Raw genomic sequence first — 24,046 nt, forward strand, 5'->3', positions numbered from 1 at the left:
CTAACAGCTGCAGCAACACTACAAATCTAGGTCTTGCCACCACATTTTCATAGTGCTAAGATTTGCTAGGGATGGACAGGATCTTCCATGTGATCTTTCTTGAAATTTTTAAAACATATTCTCCCAGAGACATTACATCTGCTATGCACAGGAGGCACAATTTGGTAGTTTTATAGAAGTAGGTTACTATTTGAGGAATAAACATTCCATTCTGGTAGAAACAGAGGAAGTTGCTCTCCATATAGCAGACCTTGCTCTAGTTATGCCATATTCTCCTTGAGTGAGGGCAGGTTATGTTTTCCATCCCCCAAACAGTTTGTGTATAGCACTTCACCAATACACAGGTATTATCTGTTTCCAGTGCTGACCTGTGCTCCTGTGACTCTGATTCTTTTACCTTTCAAGACATTGGCCAGTTTTTGTTGATCTACAATTTTAAGAGGGTACTTTTAAGAACAACACTTTTGTGTGTAGAAAAGGTTTCTAGAGATTGGACACTGGGACTTCAATGCTCATTTACACAAGCTAACAGTTTCCAAATAGAAGTACACCACCACAGAAGCCCTAACTATAACTGCATATCGCAACACTACATTTAAATCATAGAATCCTAGAATGATTTGGGTTGGAAGAGACCTCAAAGCTCATCCAGTTCCAACCCCCTTTCACAGGCAGGGACACCTTCCACTAGACCAGGCTGCTCCAAGCCCCTGTGTCCAACCTGGCACTGAACACTGCCAGGGATGGGGCAGCCACAGCTTCTCTGGGCACCCTGTGCCACTGCCTCACAACCCGCACAGGGAAGAACTTCTACTCAGTAGCTGAACTAAATCTACCCTCTCTTTCAGTTTAAAGCCATTCCCCCATGTCCTGTCACATTACCTACAGCTATCTGGCATTCCTTTGAAAATTAACATCTCATGTCCTCAGTACAATGAACTTTGCCAGGCACTGTCGAAAGCAATTTCTAACCACTTCACATCTAAAAAATTGTGACATACTGGCATTTTCTAAACCTGCAGCAAAAAGATAAGAATCAAACCATTTGAGAACACTTCTTTTCAAAAATAGTGATGAGTTGTTTATCTACAGTATTTATTTCCAGTTTTCAAGTAGCATTCGAATTTAAATAAGTCTCTAGAAGAGGAACATATATAATGAAAAGTCATTATACAAAAGCCTTGTACAAAACATACTGAAATTACAGAGTAATGATGAGGATTAAGCAAGAGAAATATGATCCCAAACAAAATGTTCCATTTACTAAATAATTTCCGTGGAGCTGTGCTTGTCAACTTCTGGAATATCTGTTAAGTGATGAAAGAAAGGACGGCCATGAACACAGCCTTTATTTTCCTTTCCAAGCTGTTGCTTCATCCTGTAAATTGTGTTTTGTACATCTTCTTTTGACAAATGTAAGGGCAGCTGCCGAGCTAAGCGTACTGCTTCTCCCTGTGGAAAGGAAAAACAAAAACAAAATCCCAATGGTTTTAAAGTACTACTTTTTAACACATTAACCTGGAGCTACCAGAAAGCAGGAATTAAGCACTCACTGTTAAAGGTCACTCTTTTCTGCCGATACATATTTTGACTCCCAGCAACCCAAATGTAACTATTAACATATCTTATTGGTCATTTCATGACAGTTCCGCAACGCAGTCACAAGCAGTCAGTCTCCTGGTCATGCTTGCACTCTTTCTTTTAGGGTCCACTTTAGCAAGATGCTTTGTGTTTCTGAGTATCTTACTTCCTGTTGGCACCAGTATTAGCTGAAGTGTTTACCACTTCACAAGACACATTTTAGAACTAACATGAAATCAGTCAGCTAAATAAAGTTTTAAAAACACTATAGTGAAATTGTAGATTAATGTTGTATTAATAGACTACAGTCTATTGCATCCAGCTATCTCTCAATACTAGAAAGCAGAAGTGACTGCTAAACACAATTACTGAAGTATCCATTCTCAAAGAATCTAGCAACTTCTTTTTGAAGTTGTCAGGTTATTTGTTTCCCTCTCCAAGATAGGCCTTCCTGCTGTTTGCCTTCTCTTCTGTACTTTAGTAATGTTGCCTAGACAGAAATGGATGTGACATAGAATCTCACCTCATGTAGTACAAACCTGAAGCAGTGTTCATAACATTTTAATCTGAATCTTGTTTGTCTGTGATTTTCCAACTTTATAACCAAGTTTGTAAGTTGATCACTGAGTTACAAACCATTCCTGTCTCAACACTTAACTTATCCCTTCCTTAAGCTTCTTTCATGAATGCACAAGAATGGTTCAGTCGTACACAACAGAATCACTTGCTCCAAAGGCAGCTGTAAACTTACTGACCCAAAAACACAGGGAAAGATTTGTGTAATACGTATTTAAAAGATAAAACACATATTTTGTGTAAATGCCTAGTCCCCATTTTGAAGGAAAGCATGTCAGCAAATGTGTAAGAACAGACTTAAGATATATTTTGGTAACATTTTTGAACTGAGATCTTAAATACTGGGATTAAAGATAGCATCAGTGAAACATCTAGACAAGAAGTGATAAAAAACTACTACTGTTAGTTACTCCAGTGTTAACCAGTACCACATATATTAGTTTTCTGAAACTTCATGTTCATTATTGTCTCTGGATGGGTGATTTTATCTATTTGCATATCAAATATTAACAAAAGTCATTCCAGTTCCAGCTGTTGCATAGTAACTTCTGCAAGAAAACAGATTAAAGATTCTTTTACTCAAGCACCGTATTTCTGGTAACTAATAATGCTGGCTGCTTGTGTAGAACAAACACATGGCATCCTCTCTGTCAGTGCACTGCAGAACTTAGTCACTACTGCATCAAAGAGAGTGGACTTACAAAACTGTTGGCTGTCAGCTGGTTGCTTCCTTTAACTGCAGAAGTTATTGGTGTTAACTAAACACAAGCATTTGCAGAGGCATATGGGCTTCATGATACATGAGACTTCATTTTTAGTTCAATGTCTTAACACAAGTGATAGTTTGCTTTTCTAGCAAAAAAAAAAAAGAAAAGTTTCCATTTCCTTGAAAGAATCAGGAATTTTTCTTCTTTAAGTGAGAACTGGGTACTGTGATTTTCATGATGTGCATCTCATTGAGGTTTACATGAAAATTAAGCTTCAATTTGCACCTACTTTTCAAACTATTACTTTAAATTACCTATAACTTCTTCATAGATTTACTTACAAAGGCGTTAAATCCTTACAGCTGTTCTGGATTCAACTACCTTCTAGACTTTGCAAAGCAATTTTATGGTAGTTCTGTATTCTAACATGAGAAATGTCTTTCTAGTCTGAAAACTGCCTACGTAGAAACACTTTGTGAACATGAGCCTTTAGCACGTATTCTATGATTCTATGATTGTATCACATTGGACAACTGCTTCTAGAAGTATCTGATGGAAGCATTCTGGTAAGCAGTGCAGAACCCATACACCTCAGAGAGGATAGGATATTCTTCTTTTCAGAAGTAACTTCTGTTTAGAACAGAACTACATTAATTAAAACAGAAAGCTGCAGAAAGATTTTCAGGCTACTTAAGGATTTAGTATTAGCTGGCCAGTACTTAGAAGCAAACTTCTGTCTTACCTCCAAGTAATTCATCACTTTGAGGGGTCTACATTCATACACTTCCTTTGCATTTCCATTAACTACTGCATTCAGAATTTCTTTCAAATCAGAAATACCATAATATGGCAGACAATTTGCCATCCCTTCTATTTCCAGATGACTTTCTGTAGCTGAAGCACCTGAAAATACAAAACCAAAACAGTAATTTATATGCTGCTTTCATTTCTATTCTGGAGTAATTCAGAGAAAACTAAATGATGTAAAATCACTTAGTAAATTAGTCTCACAAATCAAATACAATTAGGAAACTTATGAAATTGAAGTAGAAGCTAGTAATAAAATACAATTTAATTTGAAAAAAAAAAATAAAACAGAGTTTGGGCACTATTTCCTATGTAATTGGTTTTAACATCTGTAGAGTTCAAATGTTACAATAACAAATTCAGCTTCCACTGAAACAAAAAGCATTTTTCTCTCCTACCATAGCAAAGGAAGAACGCAAGCCATATAACTGGAGGCTCTGTGACAGGGTTCATATTATCATTCATATGATATCTGCTGCAGCAGGTATCACTCTGAATACAAATGATGAATAAAACATTTAAACAACCTTCTCAACAAAGTATCTGTTAAATCTTTGAGGTGTAAGAGATTTCAGTTCTTATTCACACTACCTGCAAAGAATTTGAACGTAGTTGCTACTCTACAGTTAGTTTTCCTTCCACTCCCAGTCAGAAGCAATTTCTGTAGGGGTCAGGCTCACATATTCTTGTACAGTCCTTCAGAGCTGCTGCTCTCATTCCTGCTGGGTGCACAGAAACCTCAACCCAACCCACACAGCGAACTTCCCTTTTCTTCCACTACAAGTCTAAGTAGTAAAGAGCTTCACAAGGTGAGCATGGAAGAATACAATTCATAATGCAAACAAATCCACTCTTGTTTAATGGTTTCAGGTAGGACAAATTACATTCAGCCTGAGTCATGAATGGTTTTGGCATAGTCAAAAGAGCTGGAGACAAATAGATGGCTACAAAGTGGATTAAACTAAGAAACTGTGATAAGGGATCATTCAGGTTCCTAATCCAAACAACGTGACAGATTTCAGAAGTGAGAGAAATAACATATGCAATGTAAGTCACCACAATGTACTTCCATTAGCCAGTAGAAGGAGGTTGTTATCCATGACCAGGCACTGCTTATTTGACAGTCATTAAATAAATGTTACAAAGACTGTGCAGGTTGAAAATGTTTTATATATGGGGGTGTCTCCAGGTAAATAACACTCCTGGGCCTTTTTATGCTTCATGGCAAGAAATACTTTGAGCAGAGTAGGAATTTGATATAGGGAACACCTCCACCCCAACCCCCAAATCACATAACCTCCTTCCAGTTATATATTTAACACTGCTTTAGATTTGAAACTTTATTTCCTTTTCACCCAGCATTGTCTTCGTTCTCTTTTTCAAGCTGTCTTTCCCTAATCGTGGCCAGCAAACCCAGACAATTTTTATGTACTGTTGTAAGCCTGTGATCAGATTCAGCTTAAAGCAAAATGTTAAACTATGTGAAAGTTTGCCAGTTATTAAAGGTGAGATAAGATGATGAGCTATGCCAGTATTTCCCCATGGGAAACGCTGCCAGTAAAGAGACAGGAGCGAAAGATAAAGTCTGGTTTTAATCTTCATTTCTTTCGCTTCATTTTTATCCCAATTTCGCTTTAATGAAAGACTAGGTTTGAGTAACAGTTCTGGGGCAGTTGATTATGCTGCCTTCTCTCTAAAATGAGAACTCAGTCTACTTGACAAGCTTTCAATAATTACCTCTCTGTGTGCTAGCAAAGATGGGAAACAAAATTTCGTTATGTTTCAAGCACTAAGATTTTCAGTTTAAAAACCTGTATTTCCAGTGCATCCTATGAAAATTTCATGACAGTGAGGTTCTGGATTTGCAAAACTTTCCCCTTTCCCCCCCCCTCCCCAATTCAGTAAACCACGCATACCTGGGTACAGCTTGCTACCAAGATGTTTACTGCTTGATACTTTTCAGATTTACCAACAGCAATTTTCCTGTCTACAAATTTTGACAGCCACATTTCACCACTAATTTGAAAGACAAAGGCGGATTTAAAGAGTCTAAGCTAAGAACAAATCATAAAAATCCTGGCTAAGAGAAGTTTTCTTCTTTGGTATTTCTGTTTGTGCGTAATTCTCCTTTTCTGCTTAGATTTTTTTCGACCGCAAATTAGCCCATTGCAAGCTGATGAACATATATTTATCTCTGCAAGTCTTTGCAGGAATTCTGATATTGGCAACATTTGATGAAATAAGCAGATGTCCAAGCCTCAGTGTACTTGTAAATTTTTGATAAAATATACTTTTAAGATTTTTGAGTATTCAAACAGCAGTCTTCAAGCAGTTTCCATGGTAGTGTCTATGAAATGCTTTGCAACTTCCAAGGAAAATATCTCTGTGAACAAATACACTATCTTTCAATCGAATAAAAATGTGGATTTCTCATTGCTACAAATTTCCCCTTTCTCTTTCCAAACAAAGCATTTGCAATCATCTTTGGATAATTCCTTCTTGATGGCCAGGAAAAACTATTCTCTTCCAGCTGCCACCTAGATTAGGTGACACTATAAGACTACCTTCCAGTCTATAGTCAAAATCAAACTGAAATCAAGTAGCAGCATGACTTTCCACTGTTGGTTACAAGAGCCGAAGCAGGTTACACTACCAAGGAAGATGGGTTATTTACCTATTACAGTTCCTTAAGGCCTAAGCACATTCTTTGCATATACGTATGTTGGATACACGTATCAGGTAGACAATTCTATCCTAAAAGCCTGCCTCGGAGCATGGCCCAAGGCCCACCATTGTTACAAAACCAGGTAAGATGTGTTCCTTGCTCTCAGTTCCTTTCCAGCCAGAATTCACATCTCTCTCTAGGACTTTCACAAAGGCAAACAGATGTGCAGTGAAGGTTCATATAACAAACACATCTTAAGAAGAACTGGACAGAAAGTAATCCATTTTAATTCTTGAAATGCTCTCTGTATGTAGGGGTCATTGCAAGCTATACCCAGCAAACAAATGCCTAGCAGATCCAAGAACACTGAGTTAAGTAAAAGCAAACAGACTGCTTTCCCAAACGTAGCATCACTTGAAGCCTCAGTAATGCCAGAACATGAGGGGGTGGGAGGGCAGCAAAGACAGACTGGAGCTCAGCGTCACAGCTTTGCAAATCACAACAACTGGCACGTTCCACAAAGAAACCATTGATTTTGCCAGACATACTTACAGTAAGAAGCATTTTCTGAGCTGTTTCACAACATGTTTTTCACTGTCAGCTATCCAGAGAAATATCTAGCTGAAAACTCCTTAGACTGCTGAGGAATCAATGTAAGGAGAAAAAAGGAGACATTACAAAAGATCTTAGTCTACCAAAACAAGAAGATAGGGCACACCCAAGATCCAGGATCAACTGGAACAGCTTTGGCTGCAGTCATACAGAGTCTTTGAACAGTATGGAGCAAAGGTGAACTACACTTCTGTCTTACGACGAGAGAGCATTCAAAGGATGAACTTATCCTCAAATGAAACAGTAAGAAGTAAAAGTAACTATCCAAAGTTATTTGTGAAAAAGGAAAACACTGCCAAAAGTTCAAAGTTTTACCACTAAATGACAGAACAAGAACAAAACTCCATTTGAAATTGAGTCCCTGTTAGGAAGAAAAGATCTAATCAGACTTTTCAGAAGCCTACTAGGAGTAGTGTATCTGGTGTCACATGGTACCATGCTGTTCAGAGCGAGGCATGTTCCGTGCTGTGCCTGTGAGAAATGCACCTGATAGGTTATTAGAGTGACTAAAGGTCAGAACCACTCCACTAGCTAAAAGGTCTTTGCCATTAAAGAGTATAGTTGTACTTCTACAAATGCCAAGCACTGTGAGGGAGTAAGATTCAATTTCCAAGTATTAAGCCCAAGTTGCGCCAAATTTAATGCAAGACTAATTAATTATTTTTTTTTTAATCCTGTGACAGAAGTTGTCCCTTACAGACAAGTCATCCAAATAAGGAAAAACCAGTTTTATGTGATGGTTAGTTTTGGGTCTGGGTTTTTTTTTTTTCATTGAGGAAGAATAAGAATCAGGATCCTCTGTGCCGTAAGTTGCCAAAAGGTAGGGATTTAACCTAAGAAGAACCATCTTTAACAAAAAGACCAGTTGAGGTGCAAGCCCAATGCAACAAGGGAATTACCAAAGACACCTTCCAAATTAAGGCAGCTGTTCAGATTTTCTTGTTATTAATTAAATCAGTCCTGTAAAACATTCCCCAAACCAAGAGGAAGTAAGGAATGAATCTAGAGTCCTATACTCATTACACTTATCTAGGAAACAGCCCTAGTGAGGTGCTCAATACCAAAGCAAGAGGTCTTGCATTCCAAATTAATATTTGAAACTCAATACATGTTAATGGGCAGTAAAACTCAAGGTCCTTCTTTTTGGCAGAATATGTTTTGAGACTTAAACAAATAACCAATGCAACCTAGCAGACTGACAGTCCTCTTCAGAGATCACTATGGGTCAAGGAAAGTCCTTTATTCTGCAGCCAAAGCTGCTAAGTATCAAACTGGAGCAGCTAAATTTCTTTTGTTCTTATTTTGGAAGGTATCTTAGAGCCACTGATGTCATAACAGACTTACCCACATGGATCAATTGACAGTTTTGCAAGAAGAAATTACTAAAATAACACTTTCACATTCAAAGTCAAAGCTAAAGAAATGGAACCTTTGCTTGTGACATAAAAGAGAAATATTCTACTACTACAGAAAGTAGAACTCTTAACTCAGGATGAAAGAGGAAGCCATGCACTAGCAGCTATTAATCAACCAGCAGTCAGAAAGGGACATCTAATATGATCGTGTCAAGGCTGAAGTCCCGAAATAAAGTATAGACCTTTAAATATTCTACAGTGGAAGCTAACAGCAAGAAAGAATTGACAGTTCAGTTGAGAAACAGCAAATACTAGGACTGATCCAATTCACACCCAAAAATGGGAATGATTACTTATACAGGTACACGCACAGAGACCTATGGATGCTGCTAAGGTGAAACTCTCCAGCTACCATGGGTTAAGTGCACGTCTGTATTCTTGAAACCTCTCTGCAGCAAGCCATGCAAACTGGCAACCCCTGTCCCCAAAAGTTAACAATATTCCTGAAGAAACAAAACTTTTCTGAGGCAACCTCTAGTTCAACATTGGAATGCCTCCCTTTTCGGCTTTGCCTGAGTTTCAAATGAGCCACAAAAATAGACACTGAATTCAGACAGCAAACAACAACAAAATGTTTCTATGAGGACAGTGAAAAATGTTTTATGAGACAAACCTGTTTTCTCAAAGTAGAGTAATCCTATTGAATACTTAGGTCTAAGTGGGACAAATCACTCCTGGTCACTTTACATAAATATTATATAACAAGAATCTAAAAAGTACTTGACTGCACAGTGAAATTCCTAGAGAAGAACACATAACAAGTGTTTGTAATTAATACCTGTGCTTCTAAAACTCAGTTTTAATAAGTATTTGTGGCAGACAGTAGCATATCTGTAGAAGATAGTATATTTCAGGGATGAGTTTAAGGGAAAAAAAAAAAAAGAGGGACTGATGAAGTATTGAGTAAAAATCCTCGGGTCAGCTGGAAAAAAGGCTGTGAGAAATTCCATTTGTTTGCTGGTATTTCTAAATTCATCTGCAATGGTATGCTCTTTTAATAAGAGAGGCTGTAACTCCTATAATGTCATCAGCAGAAGCTTATAAACATGACTGACAAGCCTCAGATGTTATTAACGTTTCATTCAAGTAGGTAAAATATGAGACTGGAACAAAGAACTGAATTAGATTCCCATTCTTCATCTGCGTTATCCGTATGGATCAAGTCCACGACCATGGTTTGTTGAACTGTATAGTGCATATAAAGCACTTTAATTTCCACTAATTGTAAACCAAATGAGAACACTTTCCTCATAAGATTTCATTTCCCTAATTTTATGTACTTAGGAACAGAGGTTTGGAAGATGGTTATAATTCCCAGCTACTGATTGAGTTTCTTGGTGTTACATTGTGTAATTCAGCTCTTGAACTAATCAAGTTATCTTAAAACTCATTTCCCCATCTTGTGCTGGTATTGGCTGAAATAATTTTCTTCGTAGTAGCTAGAATGGGGCTGTGTTTTGGGTTTGTGCTGGAAACAGTGTTGATAACACAGAGATGTTTTAGTTATTGTTGAGCAGAGCTTACAGAGTCAAGGCATTTTCGGCTCCTCATCCCACCCCAGCAGCGAGCAGGATGGGGGGCACAAGGAGCTGGGAGGGGACACAGGCAGCACAGCTGAGCCCAACTGACCAAAGGGATGTTCCAGACCATATGAGGTCATGCTCAGCCTATAGAGCTGCAGGAAGACGGAAGGGGGCGATGTTCGGACTGATGGCATTTATCTTCCCAAGTAACCATTACACGTGATGGAGCCCTGTTTGCCTGGGGATGGCTGAACACCTTCTGACCATGAGAAGTGGGGAATGAATTCCTTGTTCTGCTTTGCTTGTGAGCATGGCTCTTGTTTTACATATTAAACTGCCTTTAAAACTTAAACCCATGAGTTTTCTCACTTTTACTCTTCATATCCTCTGTCCCATCCCACCCAAAGGGAAGAGTGAGCTGCTGTGTGGAACTTAGTTGTTGGCTGGGGTTAAACCACAACACATCTCCAGTACCACAAGATCAATCAACAACTCTCCTCCATTGTTGCCTAGAAATTCTCTTCAAATTTTCACATTCAATTTATTCACACTCAGTTTACACTAATTATATTTTGAGCAAACTTACAACATTAGGAGATAGGAAAAACCCAGTATGTGAGCAAACAACTCCTTTCTCCCATGTTTGTCTTAGAGACATACCATAGACCTCCTCAGCTTTTGATTTGCTAGGCTGAATAAAACTTTCAAGAGCTGCCCCTTATAATACATGTTTTATTCCTCTAATCATTCAATCCAAGTTTACCATGAACACCTCTCCTACAAAGTCTGTTATTTATGTAGGGATTTAGCCAGTCAGAAAAAAGCTGCCTTTTTTTTTTTGCTGTGCATGATTAGCAAAGAAAACAGCTTAGGCTGTTCTTCCCAAGAGCCAGCCACCAAGTGACGAAGTTGCTCTATATCCCATTTTTGTACCTACCCTTAAAAGATCCCATATGTTACAGTACATCTGTCATCACTGTACATATGTGGGGATCTGTAACACATGAGGCTATAGCATTTCTAACAGCTCTTATAGTGAATCTTTCCTCTGAGCTGTCAGCTAGGTACTACCCCCAAAGACTTCTGCTTTTCTTGAAATTCTGCTAGAGAAATCCTTATCTACAGAACTGACACTGGGTAGGTTGCCCCTGGGTTTCCAACAGCATCCCTATGAACCATTCTTCAGGAAAATGTATACACATTTGCTCTCTCTTGCTAAAGGTATATGGAACGTTTATTCTGTGATGAACATAGAGGCACTGAGAAAAAGGCTGTCTCAAAATAAAGTTCAAGTTGAACCCTAACAAAAGGTGTGGTGATCTTGTCTTTACCATCCCTTTCGGGCTCTGGATTTCATGTCTGATATGAAAGTAAGTCAATAACCAGATCCAGCTCCTTACCAGACCTCCTCAAATTCTCAAAGCAGAGTAGTTGTCCCATAAAGCACATACTTGCAGAAGCTTCTGTGAGTATTACCTTGGAAGCAGCTGTCAAGACTGAAGAATTCAGTTTAATCTAAACTCTGTGAGAATGGCAATTAAGGATATCAGCACCCAGCATTTTGAGAAAAGAAGAAAACATAAAAGTCAAGAAAACATGTATTTCTTTGAAATACATGGAGCGTTCTTTGAAATACTACTGAAATTTTCTGTTCAGTTATCAGTTCCATTACTCAATGTTCTATGAAGAAGATTACATTCTTTGCCAAGTAATAAAATCTCAATGTTAATAAAACCAGGATGTTAGTGCTTTAAATGATAAGGTGATGTAGAATAACATGATCTACATTTAACAATCATTTAAATCCTTAGATCAGAAGAAAGAAGCCCCAATATAACTGAAAGATTTCAAAAGCATCATACCTTCTACCACTTTTATCTGAAATCCATTTGCTACAAGCCTTGGATCTGTCAAATAACCTGGTCCATTGAAATTGGGGTAATCCTTCTGCATTTTATGAAGAGCAGCCATATACTGAGATCCACCAATCAGACTAGGAAAAAAAATATCCCCAAAGTGTTACAAACCAAAATATGAAAATTAAAACTGTGAGAAAAACACAGAAAAAAAGTAGTAAGTGGTGAGGAGTGATAAAGACTTTTAAAAGTATTCTGAGAAAGCAATTTGTTTAAAGGAACAAAATCACAAGTATTCACGTATCTTAAAGAGTGACCAAGTTCAGGCATATAATAAGAATTACATCAGTTATTCCCTAATCCATGAGGGAAAGTTAGTGACACTGAAGTTGTTAAAATGTGGAACATTAGATTCTCCTCTGGGGGAAGAAGTTTGTCTTCACTGCATTACTGATAAAACTGGTCAAAACTTATTTCAACTGGAGTATGACCAGGCCTGCTCACTACTGTAAGGTAAAACTATACTAAACATAAAAGTATTTTCTTACAGATAAAGGAATGTACAAATAATCACAGAATTAGCAAAAAGGACCTTACCAGAATTTACTGTAAATAATTACCAAACAATACTTGAAATAACGCACAAATTTTTGCTCAGTTGTACTATACCTGTCTGTTAACATAATTGGCTTGTCCAGTTTCTCTACTGGAAGCTTATGATTCATAAGTAATCTTTTACATAGCAGGGCTTCTTCCAATCTGTATGGATTGAGTAACCTTAGCTTTTTTTCAGCAGCAAATATCCAGACATCAGGAAAACTTCGGTGACGGATCAGGAAAAGCTCATGTTGATCTGAAGAATTTTTCTCATGTCTCTGATGGTGATGTCTACAGGAACTCAAAGAAAACGGCACTGTCACAATTTTCATAGACTGTTCAGGTTGCCGCTTCTTTTCAATTTGAGCATGAAATATCTTGTCAAGCTTCTGCTGGTCAGAGAGGGAAGTCTTCAGCTTGGGTTTCTGTTTTCCTGACTCCTTTGTTGGCCGGTGTACTTTCTGTCCCATAGCTTTCTTGACCTCTCTGTTGTATCGTTCCAGGTCTTTATCAGCTTTTATTTCATAACTTAAAAGAGAAAACAAACCAGTAGCATAATCAGATTAAAAATCCCAAACTCCAGCTCCTAACAAACTAAAACAAAAGGCGAGGTAACTATTTCAACAGATAAGAGTAATGTCCATGGTTTATTCACGTAGGCACATCAATATGCTTTCCACTATGATGGAAGAGAGAAGGACAGAGGGGACTGTGCCCATATTACATTACCCTCTGAAGATGATGATTTTCCTTCATCGTGACAGCCAGCAAAACCTGAATTACAGAAGGGGAAGGAGTAGAGTGCTTCATATAAAGAGCTACAGCAAGTTGCTTTTGATCTCAGTTCCAAAGACTGTGTTTAACCCTAATACATGCTCATACAAATAGTTTTGAAAGTAGTTTTGTCACAAAGTCATATAAGCTTCTAGAGCTCTACAGACTTCAAGGGGAGTCCATGTGGTTAGGTAGGAGTCTGGAGCCTAATTTCATAAGCCTCAGGCTTTACTTAATACAAAGAAATACGTTTGATTTCAAATGGCTTAAGATTACCCACAGAAATAAAAAGTGTGAGAATACAGAACAGATACGACTGTCACAGAATCCTGTAAGTAGCAGACTTAGATTTTTCAAAAAGTACTCAAGAATGAACTACTCCTAAATTCTGTCTAAATGGTTAAAACATTACTACATACTAAATTTCTGCAACCTGAATGGATTCTTAATGAGTTTACAAATGTCAGAGAGCTAAACTTCTATAGATGCCAGGTTTATGCTTGCCTACTGCATATGAATCTTTCTTTTTTGAAGGCCAAAAAGATGATTTCCTGAACTCCCTCTTTTTGCTTTTATTTGATATTCTGAATTCTAGTAGGTAATTCAAGCAAGTACAAACTTCAATAATAAGAAGAAAAAAAAAAAGCAGTACTATCATATGTAAGTATTAGAAATAAGTAATTTTAGCTGGTCATATTTATTTATTGCTACTTGCTGGAACAGTTTGATTCAATTATGTGTATGCATGCTGGAAAATTAAGGTCAACAAAAGGGTCACCATTTGCAATTAATTATGATGTGCTAGCATTCACATATGGTACCAATATTTGGTTAACTAAAAAAGTCAGCTTAAATAGTTTCTTGCAATAAATCATGTCCTAGAAAATATGGAGTGAACGTTAAGATAAAAAACATCTGCTCCCTTTAAAGTGAATGGATGAAATCACTTGAACAGATTTTTTTTTCCTATCCAAATACATTTGTAGCTTTGACCAGATCAATAAATACTTTGTTTTGAATAGAATCAATTGTAATGCAGGAGAAAACTCTATGAGAACTGAGCTTTGAGTGATACATCGATAATGCAAACAAAAGCACCTCCAAAGAAAGTCGAACTTGCCTGACATCTTAAGACTACCACCAGAAAAATTCTAGCCTTACAAGCTTTTATTGTGAGTTTTGCAAATTCATAAACATCATAATTTGCTCAGCATTAAAGAAAACAGCAGGTGTACAAACTACAAGGAAACACCTTTGCCTTTTCAAAAATCCTTTCACAAGGGCAAGTATAATCAACAAGTGCTACAAGACCAGTTTCTCTTTTGCTTGGTGAATCAAGACAGGATCCTTTCCTGAAGCTTCGAAACCTAAAGACAAGGAAATTTCAAAACTGGGTGTAAGGAGGGAGTGGAAAACTAGAATGAAGTCTAGTTTCTAAGGCAGCTTTGGTTTAACTAGAAAAATGGATCCACAATTTATTATTTCCCCTTGCATCTTAAACCCAAATGAAATATTTAGCATATAACATAAACCTTTTAATATAAAGACCTTGTAAGTCAAATAATCTGAATTTGACTATTTGGAGTAAACTCTGACTAGAAAGAGTCCCTTGTGTAGATTCGTATGTGCCCAGAATAAAGAGGCACTCCATGCTGAATGTAACACATCTCAGCATCAGCCTCTTCACATAATGAACCCAACCAATATGGACCTACTATTATGACTGAACAGATGCTGGGGACAGGCAACAGTGTGGAAGGCCTGATAGCAATTACTAATACCATTATTTGTTATTAATACCTGGCAGTAAATAAATGGAGATGGCTAGAGATACAATGGATGGCCAATGACTAGATGGTACCACAAAATTATCTCCATCTGAAGGAAAGAGAACATGTTAACTAAAAGGTCAAAATACAGTAAATAAAGAATTTTTCTGGAATTCCTAAGCAAGTATATTTACCCCAGTGTGGAACAGTTGCAAATAATGCATATACACACACACTATGTGATACATGGAAAGTTTTCAGTCAATAAAAAACTACCACACATGACAGGGTTACTACTTGCCACTAGTGACTACATGCATGCTCTTACCTGTCAACAGAAAGCAAAGGCCATCATACTACCTGAAATGATGTTTCTCCCAAGGTACAAATATACTCATGAAGAATAACCTTAGAGTGCTGACAAGGTAATTTGTTAGTCCCACAATAGTGCGCATGTAGTTCTGAACCTTTCTTATGTCTTCAGGATAACTACTGCTGCCACTGCCATGGCACTTGGAGGGATTTCTCCCACTCCTACCTGAGCCTGATATGCAAGAAATGTTAAGGCCAGAAACATGCAAGCTGTATTAAGTAAGAGCAGAGTGAGTGCAATAAATTAAATCCTGGCTTTGCAAAGCAGGGGGATATGTGATGCTGCCAACAGAGACATGCATGGAAGCTTTCCTCTTCTATTATAACCTAAAGACCGTAACATTTTACATTCCGGTTGAGTAATAAATGCTGGCTTGTTTTGAAAAGGCCATCCTATGTCACTACGAGACACCTGTTGGTTGTACCGCTCCAAAAAGGGATTTAAACTCATTCAGACCTGCTGATGGAACCACAGAGAGAAACAGAGATGCTGAAGCCAAGCACACCCATTGTAATAAACGTGTGACTTTGTCAGAGAAGGATGGAGAACTAGGAAAAGTCGTGTATTTCCAGCAAGGCTTGCCATGAAGCTGGGGGTATAGTGTGCTCAGTAGAACTGTGGCACTTTGGCTGCCCTGTTGCATATACATTTGTTGTTACCTCTAGGTGGCCCAATTTATCCAGAGTATCTGATAGGCAAGACTATGTTCTTTGCCAGATGAACCACAGCTCTTGTGCACTGATGCCCTGGAGGGAAAGATGTCCATGCATCTCTTCATGTTTGTTATTTTCTGAGGCAATTTTACAAGATTTAAACCAGAAAAGAGGTACACTGAAGCTGAAATGTATGGATAAAACTACTGGTTCACTTCAGCATCCATTTGATTCAATCCTATGTATATGGAAAATGCATATAGTATATATAATATGCTGCATTCAACCCTACATATAAGGAAAACTTAATTACCAGAGAGGTCTTCTTCCTGAACTAATACAAAGTTAATCTGTAGGCACACTCTTTAACATAACAGTTGCACCAGGAAAGCAACCATGAAATCTGAAAAGCTAAAGCAGAGCAAATTAAAATTTTCTGAAACAGCTGGCAGAACCTTTTGTTTCATTTCATTAAAAGCGTGAATATAATTGGAGTAGATTTCTACTATTACATTAATATTTCTGCTAATGCAGAGATGGACAAAACACTTTCTCACATGTACGGTTTTGTGATCATAGCATGCTGCTTGCTTAGAGAGCTTTAAATGAGGTAAATCAGAACCTAGATAAAAAAAGGTTTTACTTAACTCTGATACAGCTGGTATTCAGAACAAGGCAGATGTTTTCAAACAAAGTAAAATGTCAAGCAAAACATATATATTAACAATAATTCAATAGGTGTAGTTTCTCTTATCACACTGCTAATCTTCTCTTTCATTACTGTTAAAATTACACTGCCAGTATAATTTCCTCTTCAGTAGTCTTTCTTAATTGCCTCTCCTAGCTTCCATCACATTAAGAAAACACATTTTCATAACACTTCCAATGAGTTTTGTTTTTCAGAACCCAAATTTCATTTCCCAAACTTTCTGCTACAAATCACAATATGCATTCAAATCATCACATGTAAAACTACTAAAGAACTATTCTCCTCATTTGTGTGATGCCCTACAGTGTTTTACATTTTATAAAATTACAAATAAGATGTCAAAGGTTTGGTGTTTCTTTTCTTTTACCTGTCTTAGAATGTCTCAAAATCTGTTATTCTAATTCATCTTTTACTGTAAGTTCTACATAAAGTACAAAATACACCTAATATTTTAACTCCTTGAACCTCCACCCCAAATTAGGCTAAAATATTTCCCTAACTTGCAGTTGGATTTAAAAAAAAACAGTGACAATTTGTTTCAGACTGTAATCTAAGAAGAGGTTTGGTTCTGAATGAAAGAGATTAAAATTCAAATTGCAGTATAGTGTGAATGGCACTGGAATAGCTGTTTAGGGAAAAAAAAATTCCTTGTGTCATCTGATTGGGTTTTACAAATATAATTCTGAGGTACCCTGGGTTGGGACACTTCCTGAATTTATAGGAAAGGAATTTACCAAATGTTCAAGTACTAAAGATCCTGAAAAAGAATCCTCACTTCGTAACAATAAAAAAGAACTGTGCATTGGAAAAACTCTGGAGGAACTATACAGTGCTCATCCATCACCCCGCTGGTTTTCACTGACAGTGCATCGGGAGTGACAACATACAGGCACCCCTTATTTAACAGAAGTCTGCAGGATTCAAACAGTACATTTACTTGCCTGTTATCTGTAAATAACAATTCAGCAAAACCATCCCTACCTAACTGCTGCATGACCCAGTGGCAAAACGAGTAACTCAAATCAGCAGAGCACATCCTCACAGAGCAAAATGTGACAACTCACAATACTGACGCTGATCTTAAAAAGTCAAAACCCATTTTCTGTTCTATTTTTTCATAAATAACTGGGAAGTCATTTTTTTTTTTTGTTATTTCACTACATGTGACTTACTGGTAACTGCCAGCTACAGAAGCAAGTCAAAGCCTGAAAACTTACTTCTTTTTTTCCTCTTCATTCAAATTATCCCACTGCTCTTCAATTTGCAGCAGAATATCCTCCATGCTGGCCTTTGGGTTATCAGTTATCAATTTTGGACGACATTCTTGAGTGAAAAATCCAATAGCAGACTTTGGTTTCTTTATTATTCTACTACTAATTAAGTCATAAGCTGTCACATGTCCAAACTTATCACTTATGAGATTTCTTTTGTCTATGCTTTGATTTGAGATTTGTGGATCACTTCTTTGTTCACTAGGATGTGCATTTTGCTTATTAATTGTTCCTCCAACTTCAGGAATCAAAATCTTAACAGGTTCCAGGTTGTCTCCTAGAAAGTTTTTAAATCCACTTCCCATACTCCAACTATCAGCAGAAATTTCAGGTAAGTCTTCAGATACTAAAGCTTCCCCATTTTTTTCTATTTCATCAATACTACCAGAACTCAAAAGACACTCATCAGCTTTTTTAGAACTGGGGTCCACAGGAACACTGTTACTTTGAATATCAGTCATATTCTGTCCATTCTGTTCATCCTCACACAATAAATTAAAGGAACTGTCTGGAAAGGCGTCACTCTTAGAAACCTCTTTTTTGTTCAGGCAACTATGTACATCATCACCACAAAACGTCTGATGATTTAAGCAGATCTCCATGTTTTTTCCTGCTTGACAGTTTTGCACATCACTGCTGAATGAAAGGAATGAAGTATGAGCATGTCGATCATCGTTTCCAGATGGTCCCATCTCATTAACAACCACATCTGTTTGTTCTGTTCTATGAACAAACATGTCTTCTGAGTTAACATCTGTTTTATCAATTTCACCAGGGACTGTAGCAGGTAGTGGCCCATACAGTGATTTCAACACATTTTCAACAGCAAGTAAGACAGATTCCTGGGAAACAAAAAAAAAAAAAAAGGAAAGAAATAAAAAAACAAAACAGAAAAGCCACACACTCAAGCACACCTGAAAATCTAACTGACAGATATTAAGGATATAGAAGAATAAGCAAAGTAATCTTATCCAGAATATTTTTCAAGCAGATTATTGCAGTGCAGTTGTTCACACACGCTCAAAAAGACTTTGAACTGGATACCTCAAATATTTTGTCAGAGTAAACCAGGGAAGCAGAATATCTAGCACATCACAAAAACAATTAACTGCTTTCTTTATTACAGGGTACTGACTGCTTAAACCAGTATCACATAAAGCTATTCCCACCTAACACGGAGTTAGAAACTTGCAGTCAAGACAGATGCATCAACCCTTTTCATGTAAGCATGTTTGTGTAGGCGGTTTATTATGGTGCCTGCTTCCAAGACAGCTTTGCACCGAATGATGGAAATGAAAGAGAAAAAGAAACAACCCCAAACCAAAAAATCCCAACCTTTTTTCTAACACCAAAGGAAAGATTTTAACTGGATCAAATGCAAGAATGCAGAGTTAATTTTCATGTAAGTGACATTTGACAGGTAGTACTTTTAAAAGATTAACACAAATACAAAAGCTTTCAGTGAAGAAGATCATCAACATACTGGTGTGACTATCTGTATTTACTTTGAATAACCTTACCTATTTGCCTTCTTAATTTCTGTGGCACTGTTTTTCATATGAAGCACTCATAAGTGAAAGCAACTTTATGGGCATATCACTACACAGCCTCTAAAACAAAGGTACATATGGTCTAAATTTCAGGTCTTGATAGCATGAAAAGGATGTCCTGAAACTTCAGTGATGTCAACAATTTATACACATAATGGCAAAATATTGCTTTGACCAGAAATCAATTCACCCCCACATTCTCCCTTCACGTATGTGGTGTTTAAGAACTGATTACTTTGTGCAGTTATCAAGTTAAGCATGAGTTTTATGTAGGGACACATCATAGTTCCATTTAGCTTCTCTCACTATAAAGCCATCTGAAAACCAAGTGATACATGCATATATCTGACAGTGTAAAAATCCTTGACATCAACTGGGAAATGAATTTGGAATAATACTCTACTTAACCTATTCAATACTTCTCAAACAAAACAGTCCTGTGATAAAGGCAAGCTATCACGTAACTAAAGCAAACAAAAAAACACCAATAAAACAACAAAAAAAAGTGGCACTGCTTATATTCAGACATTTCCATAATCCCAGAAGCCCTTGTTCTGCTTATATAAGTAAAAGGCTGACAACTCAAAACCAGATTAAAACCTTAGTTACCTTATGATGCAGTAAAACTTGAGTTTTATCAGGTGTTAAATTCACATCCACAGTAGAGGCAGGTACAGTAATATTCAAAAAGAAGACAGGATATAAACGAGTACAGTCCTTGTGTGTAACCAGACTGTAGTACTGTCGAATTAACTACAGATTGATTTAATAAAGAAATGTCAGTAAAGGCAATAAAATGGACACAAAGGCACAGAAACAAAATTTGACATTATAAAAGCACGAAAGATTTGTTGGAGTTTTGGTTGGAACCAATTTCAAGATACTAATAGTTGCTATTTCGACTTTCTGAATGAATGTACTGATCACACTTTGAAGAAAAGATGGTATGTCCAAATTGCACTGCAACTCCAGTTATTTACTTCCTCATCAAGACAAATACAATTATTTGGTTGTTTGCTTTTTAAAGAAAATCTAACTATATAGCAAGTAACTTCACTGCTGTCTCTTTCATCCAAAACAAAGTCTGCTTGAGAAGGTACCACTTGCACTACACATCTGCCCTTTTTCCAGAACAGGATTTTGTCCTTTTTTTAAACCCAATTATATAAGTACAGCTTTCCTCAAGCTCTACTTGCCCTTACTATTTTTCTCTATAATCATCCCAAAAACTCCTCCAAAAAACTACAGAATTACTTAGTTGTTTCAGAATTTTGGTCTTGTTAACTAGAAGGGTCAAATAAAGATCCCTGAATCTCCTTCTAGTATCAGGGATCCTTCCACAGATGTACATCCTGGAGAAAAGAATACATTAACAAGACAAAGAAATCATAAATTGATTGTAAAAACCTAAGAACCACAGCAGATTAAATTTTAATTTTTTTAATTGTTTGGGTTTTTTTTTTAATTCTTAAATATTTTTTAAATTACATTAAAATTCTTTAAATATTTTCAAGTTATTTTAACCTTAATCTTCCCACAGTCTGTCCTCAGCTGGCACTGAACTGTAGTAATAAGAGGTCCACCAGCACTTCTTCCCCATACACTTCACGGAGATAAAAGTGATCTATAGCTTGTTTTCCAAACCCACCAAAACGTGTTCTTACAGATGTGTAGTTATCCTCACCTGGCTGAATAAAACCCCAACCACCCTACTCCAAAAAAACAAATTATTAAAAGTCTGGACACGCACACAAAGAGTCAGTGGAACACTATTATTTGCACTGCTACAAGAACAACCCTACATGAGAATCTCACTTAGAATCTAGGCTTCTGTGTTGTGGTTAACAGTTGATTCTATTGTGGGACTCAAGCTGAGCTTTAAACTCCCTGAAGAATCAGGCATATCAAATACTGCATGGAGATGGATAGCATTATTTAGCACTTAACATACCAAGACAGGTTCAGGGTTTACATCTATAAAGCCTTGCCTGCAGCTGAAAACTCCTCACTGACTCTATCTTTTTTTACACACACACTTTGGCATGAATATGATTTTCTTTTCTGGGGAGGGCAAGGATCAGGACAGCAAGGCTGCTCCAAATGAAGTGTTGTAAGGTTCAGTAGTGTGAGAAACCCAAGAGTATCAAATTCTGCCTGTACAATGCCTAGCTGCAGCCAATGCTGCTGCACTATCACTTTCATTTTTATCCAATGCATACAGAAATTTAAAGGGAAAGTGTGTGTATTTGCTTGACAAGCCCATAGCAAGAAGTAGACAAAATCAGAACTACTTTTAGAAGAACTCTCTTACAAGAAACTACAATGCTAGTATCTTTGCCTGCAATACTCTAGCTATATTATGTGGGAAAAAGGTGGTAGATTACATAGGTGTCTCTGTCCTCAAACAAGTTATGTTTTTACTTAAAGCTAAAGGATGTTACCTTCAGTATTTCCTTCTGATGAACTGGACGATTGTTTATAAAAATAAAACTCCTTTCTGAACTTGAAAGGCTTGTTAAAGAACTGTCTGACTCAGCTTTTGGGAGAAATCCAGAGAGATTTATCTGCAATGATAAAACAAATACAGCAAAAAAGTATTTTAAACAGTTTTGGAGTTCTTTTTAGAGGTGAGATATTAAGATGAAGTTGTACAGGAGTCCAAGTCAAAAACACATGCATTGCTTCTTGAAAGTTATGATAAAAAAAATAAAAGTAAAAGCAATTAAAAAAAGAAAGAGGTTGAGAAGGATGTGTTTGTATCTATTTTTCTTGGTGAAATTATTGAGAAATTTCCCCATTTGGGCTACCACTTGCATGACATTGCTGTCTGCAGCCAAAGACTGCAGAGAACAACCCTGGCCAGCTTTAGGCTTGCTGACTGTGGGATTTCCAACTTAACCCCTGTACAAGCTAAAGGCATGCACTGCTGCCCAACCTGGTGAAGGCAGTAAGTGAATTACCCCTGTGGGGAAAGCCCAAAACACACAGTCCTTTCCTGTGCAGGGCACTTTAAATAGCTCGTCACAGGGCATTTATTCAGGGCACCTAAATTTACCTATGCCACCTGTATCCAAATCAGCTGACTCTCCAGAGTGCTGAGCACCCACGACCCCAGCAGAACCTGTGAGCACACAGCACTGCCAAGGAACCTCAAAAACTTACACAATTTGAGTCCCTAACAAGCTCCAAGTTTTAAGATTTTTCTGTTGAGATTCTTCAGCTCAGTTTTTTCAGGTCAAAATGAAGCCGATGACTTCTGCTGCCTCTCCCATCACCTCCCCCTCTCCCCTACCAAGCAACTTTGAAACTGCTGGATCGATTTCAATTCAATCTGATGAAGAAGCAGAAATCCCAAAGATATCAGATTTCCAGAATTTCTGTGATAACTGACAGCTGCTTGGAGAGGACAGCCTCAAGATAATGACCTTACTGAGGGAAAGGCAATTGTAACTTTTCAGAAGCCAGGACCCATCAGCATGTAAGAATTGATGATTCAATCAACCCACATATTGCCCCATGCATCACCCCACTGCCACTGGCACCAACTAATAGGTGAAGGAACACTGGGGCATGGTAAGGATGGAGATTTTGGAGATATGGGAAAGACTGTAGAATGTTCTGGTAGCAGGGTGGATCATTGAACACAAAAAATCAGACCTTGTTAGCTTTGCTTTTGGCAGAACCACTTGTATTTCCTAAAATCCAAATTATCATACATTTGAAACGGAATTGAAAATCCCTGGCCTGTTCTTCCCATTCATCTACGTCACACCAGCTATCTGCTCATGTAGTCCCCTATTCCCTCTTGACCTTGTAATAAGCATTCTGTGCTAAAGCTGGAGTGTTCTGGTCAGCAACGGTCGCACATAACCAAACACCAGTGGTCAAGTTAAAGAGGTGTCAAATATCTGTTGGATGATTATCAGAAAACAACATGCAGCACTTCTAGATTTTATTCAGCAACGTTATCACATCCTCCCTGAATGTTCCTCCTCTATGCTTCAAGCTCCTTTTCTAATTCCCAAATATTTGTGCAAAAAGGCTTTCACCCCAAACAACATTTTTTATATACAGACAACACTAAAGCAAAACTGAAAGTCTCTAAATAACTCATTTAAGAAGTTGCCAGATTTAGAAGTGGCTGACTGCTGTTACTATTTACAGCCACACAGAATATCAGTGTGCTCATTGAAGTCAGCAACAATTTCTACAACTAGTGCTTAATTATTAGAATTTTCACATTAAAAAGATATGAAGCATAGAGACAAAATCACAGACTAGGACATATCACAGAATTTTTGCCTTTAACTTTTCAAAATAACTTTAATAAAAATCAATTTATACAAGTATTAAATATATCTGTGTTGACAATACACTGTCTTTCTTAAGTACTTATCTTTGTCCCAGTTTCACTTGTATTTGCTAAACTTAACCTCCACAGAAGGAGGGACAAGGAAAATTTTCCTGTGTGAGTTTTCAGCCAAAATAGATCCATCCATTTACAAGGCTGGGGATGTGAAAAGCACAGATGCTGTTTTATACATGTAAAAAATTGTGTCAATTTTTTATTTGCTTAGTTTTCTTTTTTATTTTACAAGTAGCTCCCAA

At 37.3% G+C, this 24,046-nt stretch overlaps 1 protein-coding gene across 2 annotated transcripts in view; it reads right to left on the minus strand.

Annotated features, from left to right (window-relative positions):
• Window positions 1-916: 916 nt before the first annotated feature.
• PMS1 (PMS1 homolog 1, mismatch repair system component) overlaps window positions 917-24,046 on the minus strand; it is a 46,009-nt gene continuing 22,879 nt past the window's right edge. The window contains exons 7-13 of one of the 2 annotated variants that reach the window (XM_080620880.1): window positions 21,880-22,002; window positions 20,048-20,191; window positions 17,835-18,730; window positions 12,412-12,867; window positions 11,749-11,879; window positions 3,607-3,767; window positions 917-1,452 (exon numbers count right to left, since the gene is read on the minus strand). In XM_080620880.1, the coding sequence (XP_080477006.1) occupies window positions 1,264-1,452; window positions 3,607-3,767; window positions 11,749-11,879; window positions 12,412-12,867; window positions 17,835-18,730; window positions 20,048-20,191; window positions 21,880-22,002 (2,100 nt within the window). In that variant the 3' untranslated portion in view covers window positions 917-1,263. The remainder of the gene's footprint in view (window positions 1,453-3,606; window positions 3,768-11,748; window positions 11,880-12,411; window positions 12,868-17,834; window positions 18,731-20,047; window positions 20,192-21,879; window positions 22,003-24,046) is intronic. The other variant, XM_080620881.1, reaches the window with a different exon arrangement.

The sequence above is a fragment of the Psittacula echo genome (assembly GCF_963264785.1).
Source record: "Psittacula echo genome assembly, chromosome: 6".
NCBI lineage: Eukaryota > Metazoa > Chordata > Aves > Psittaciformes > Psittacidae > Psittacula > Psittacula echo.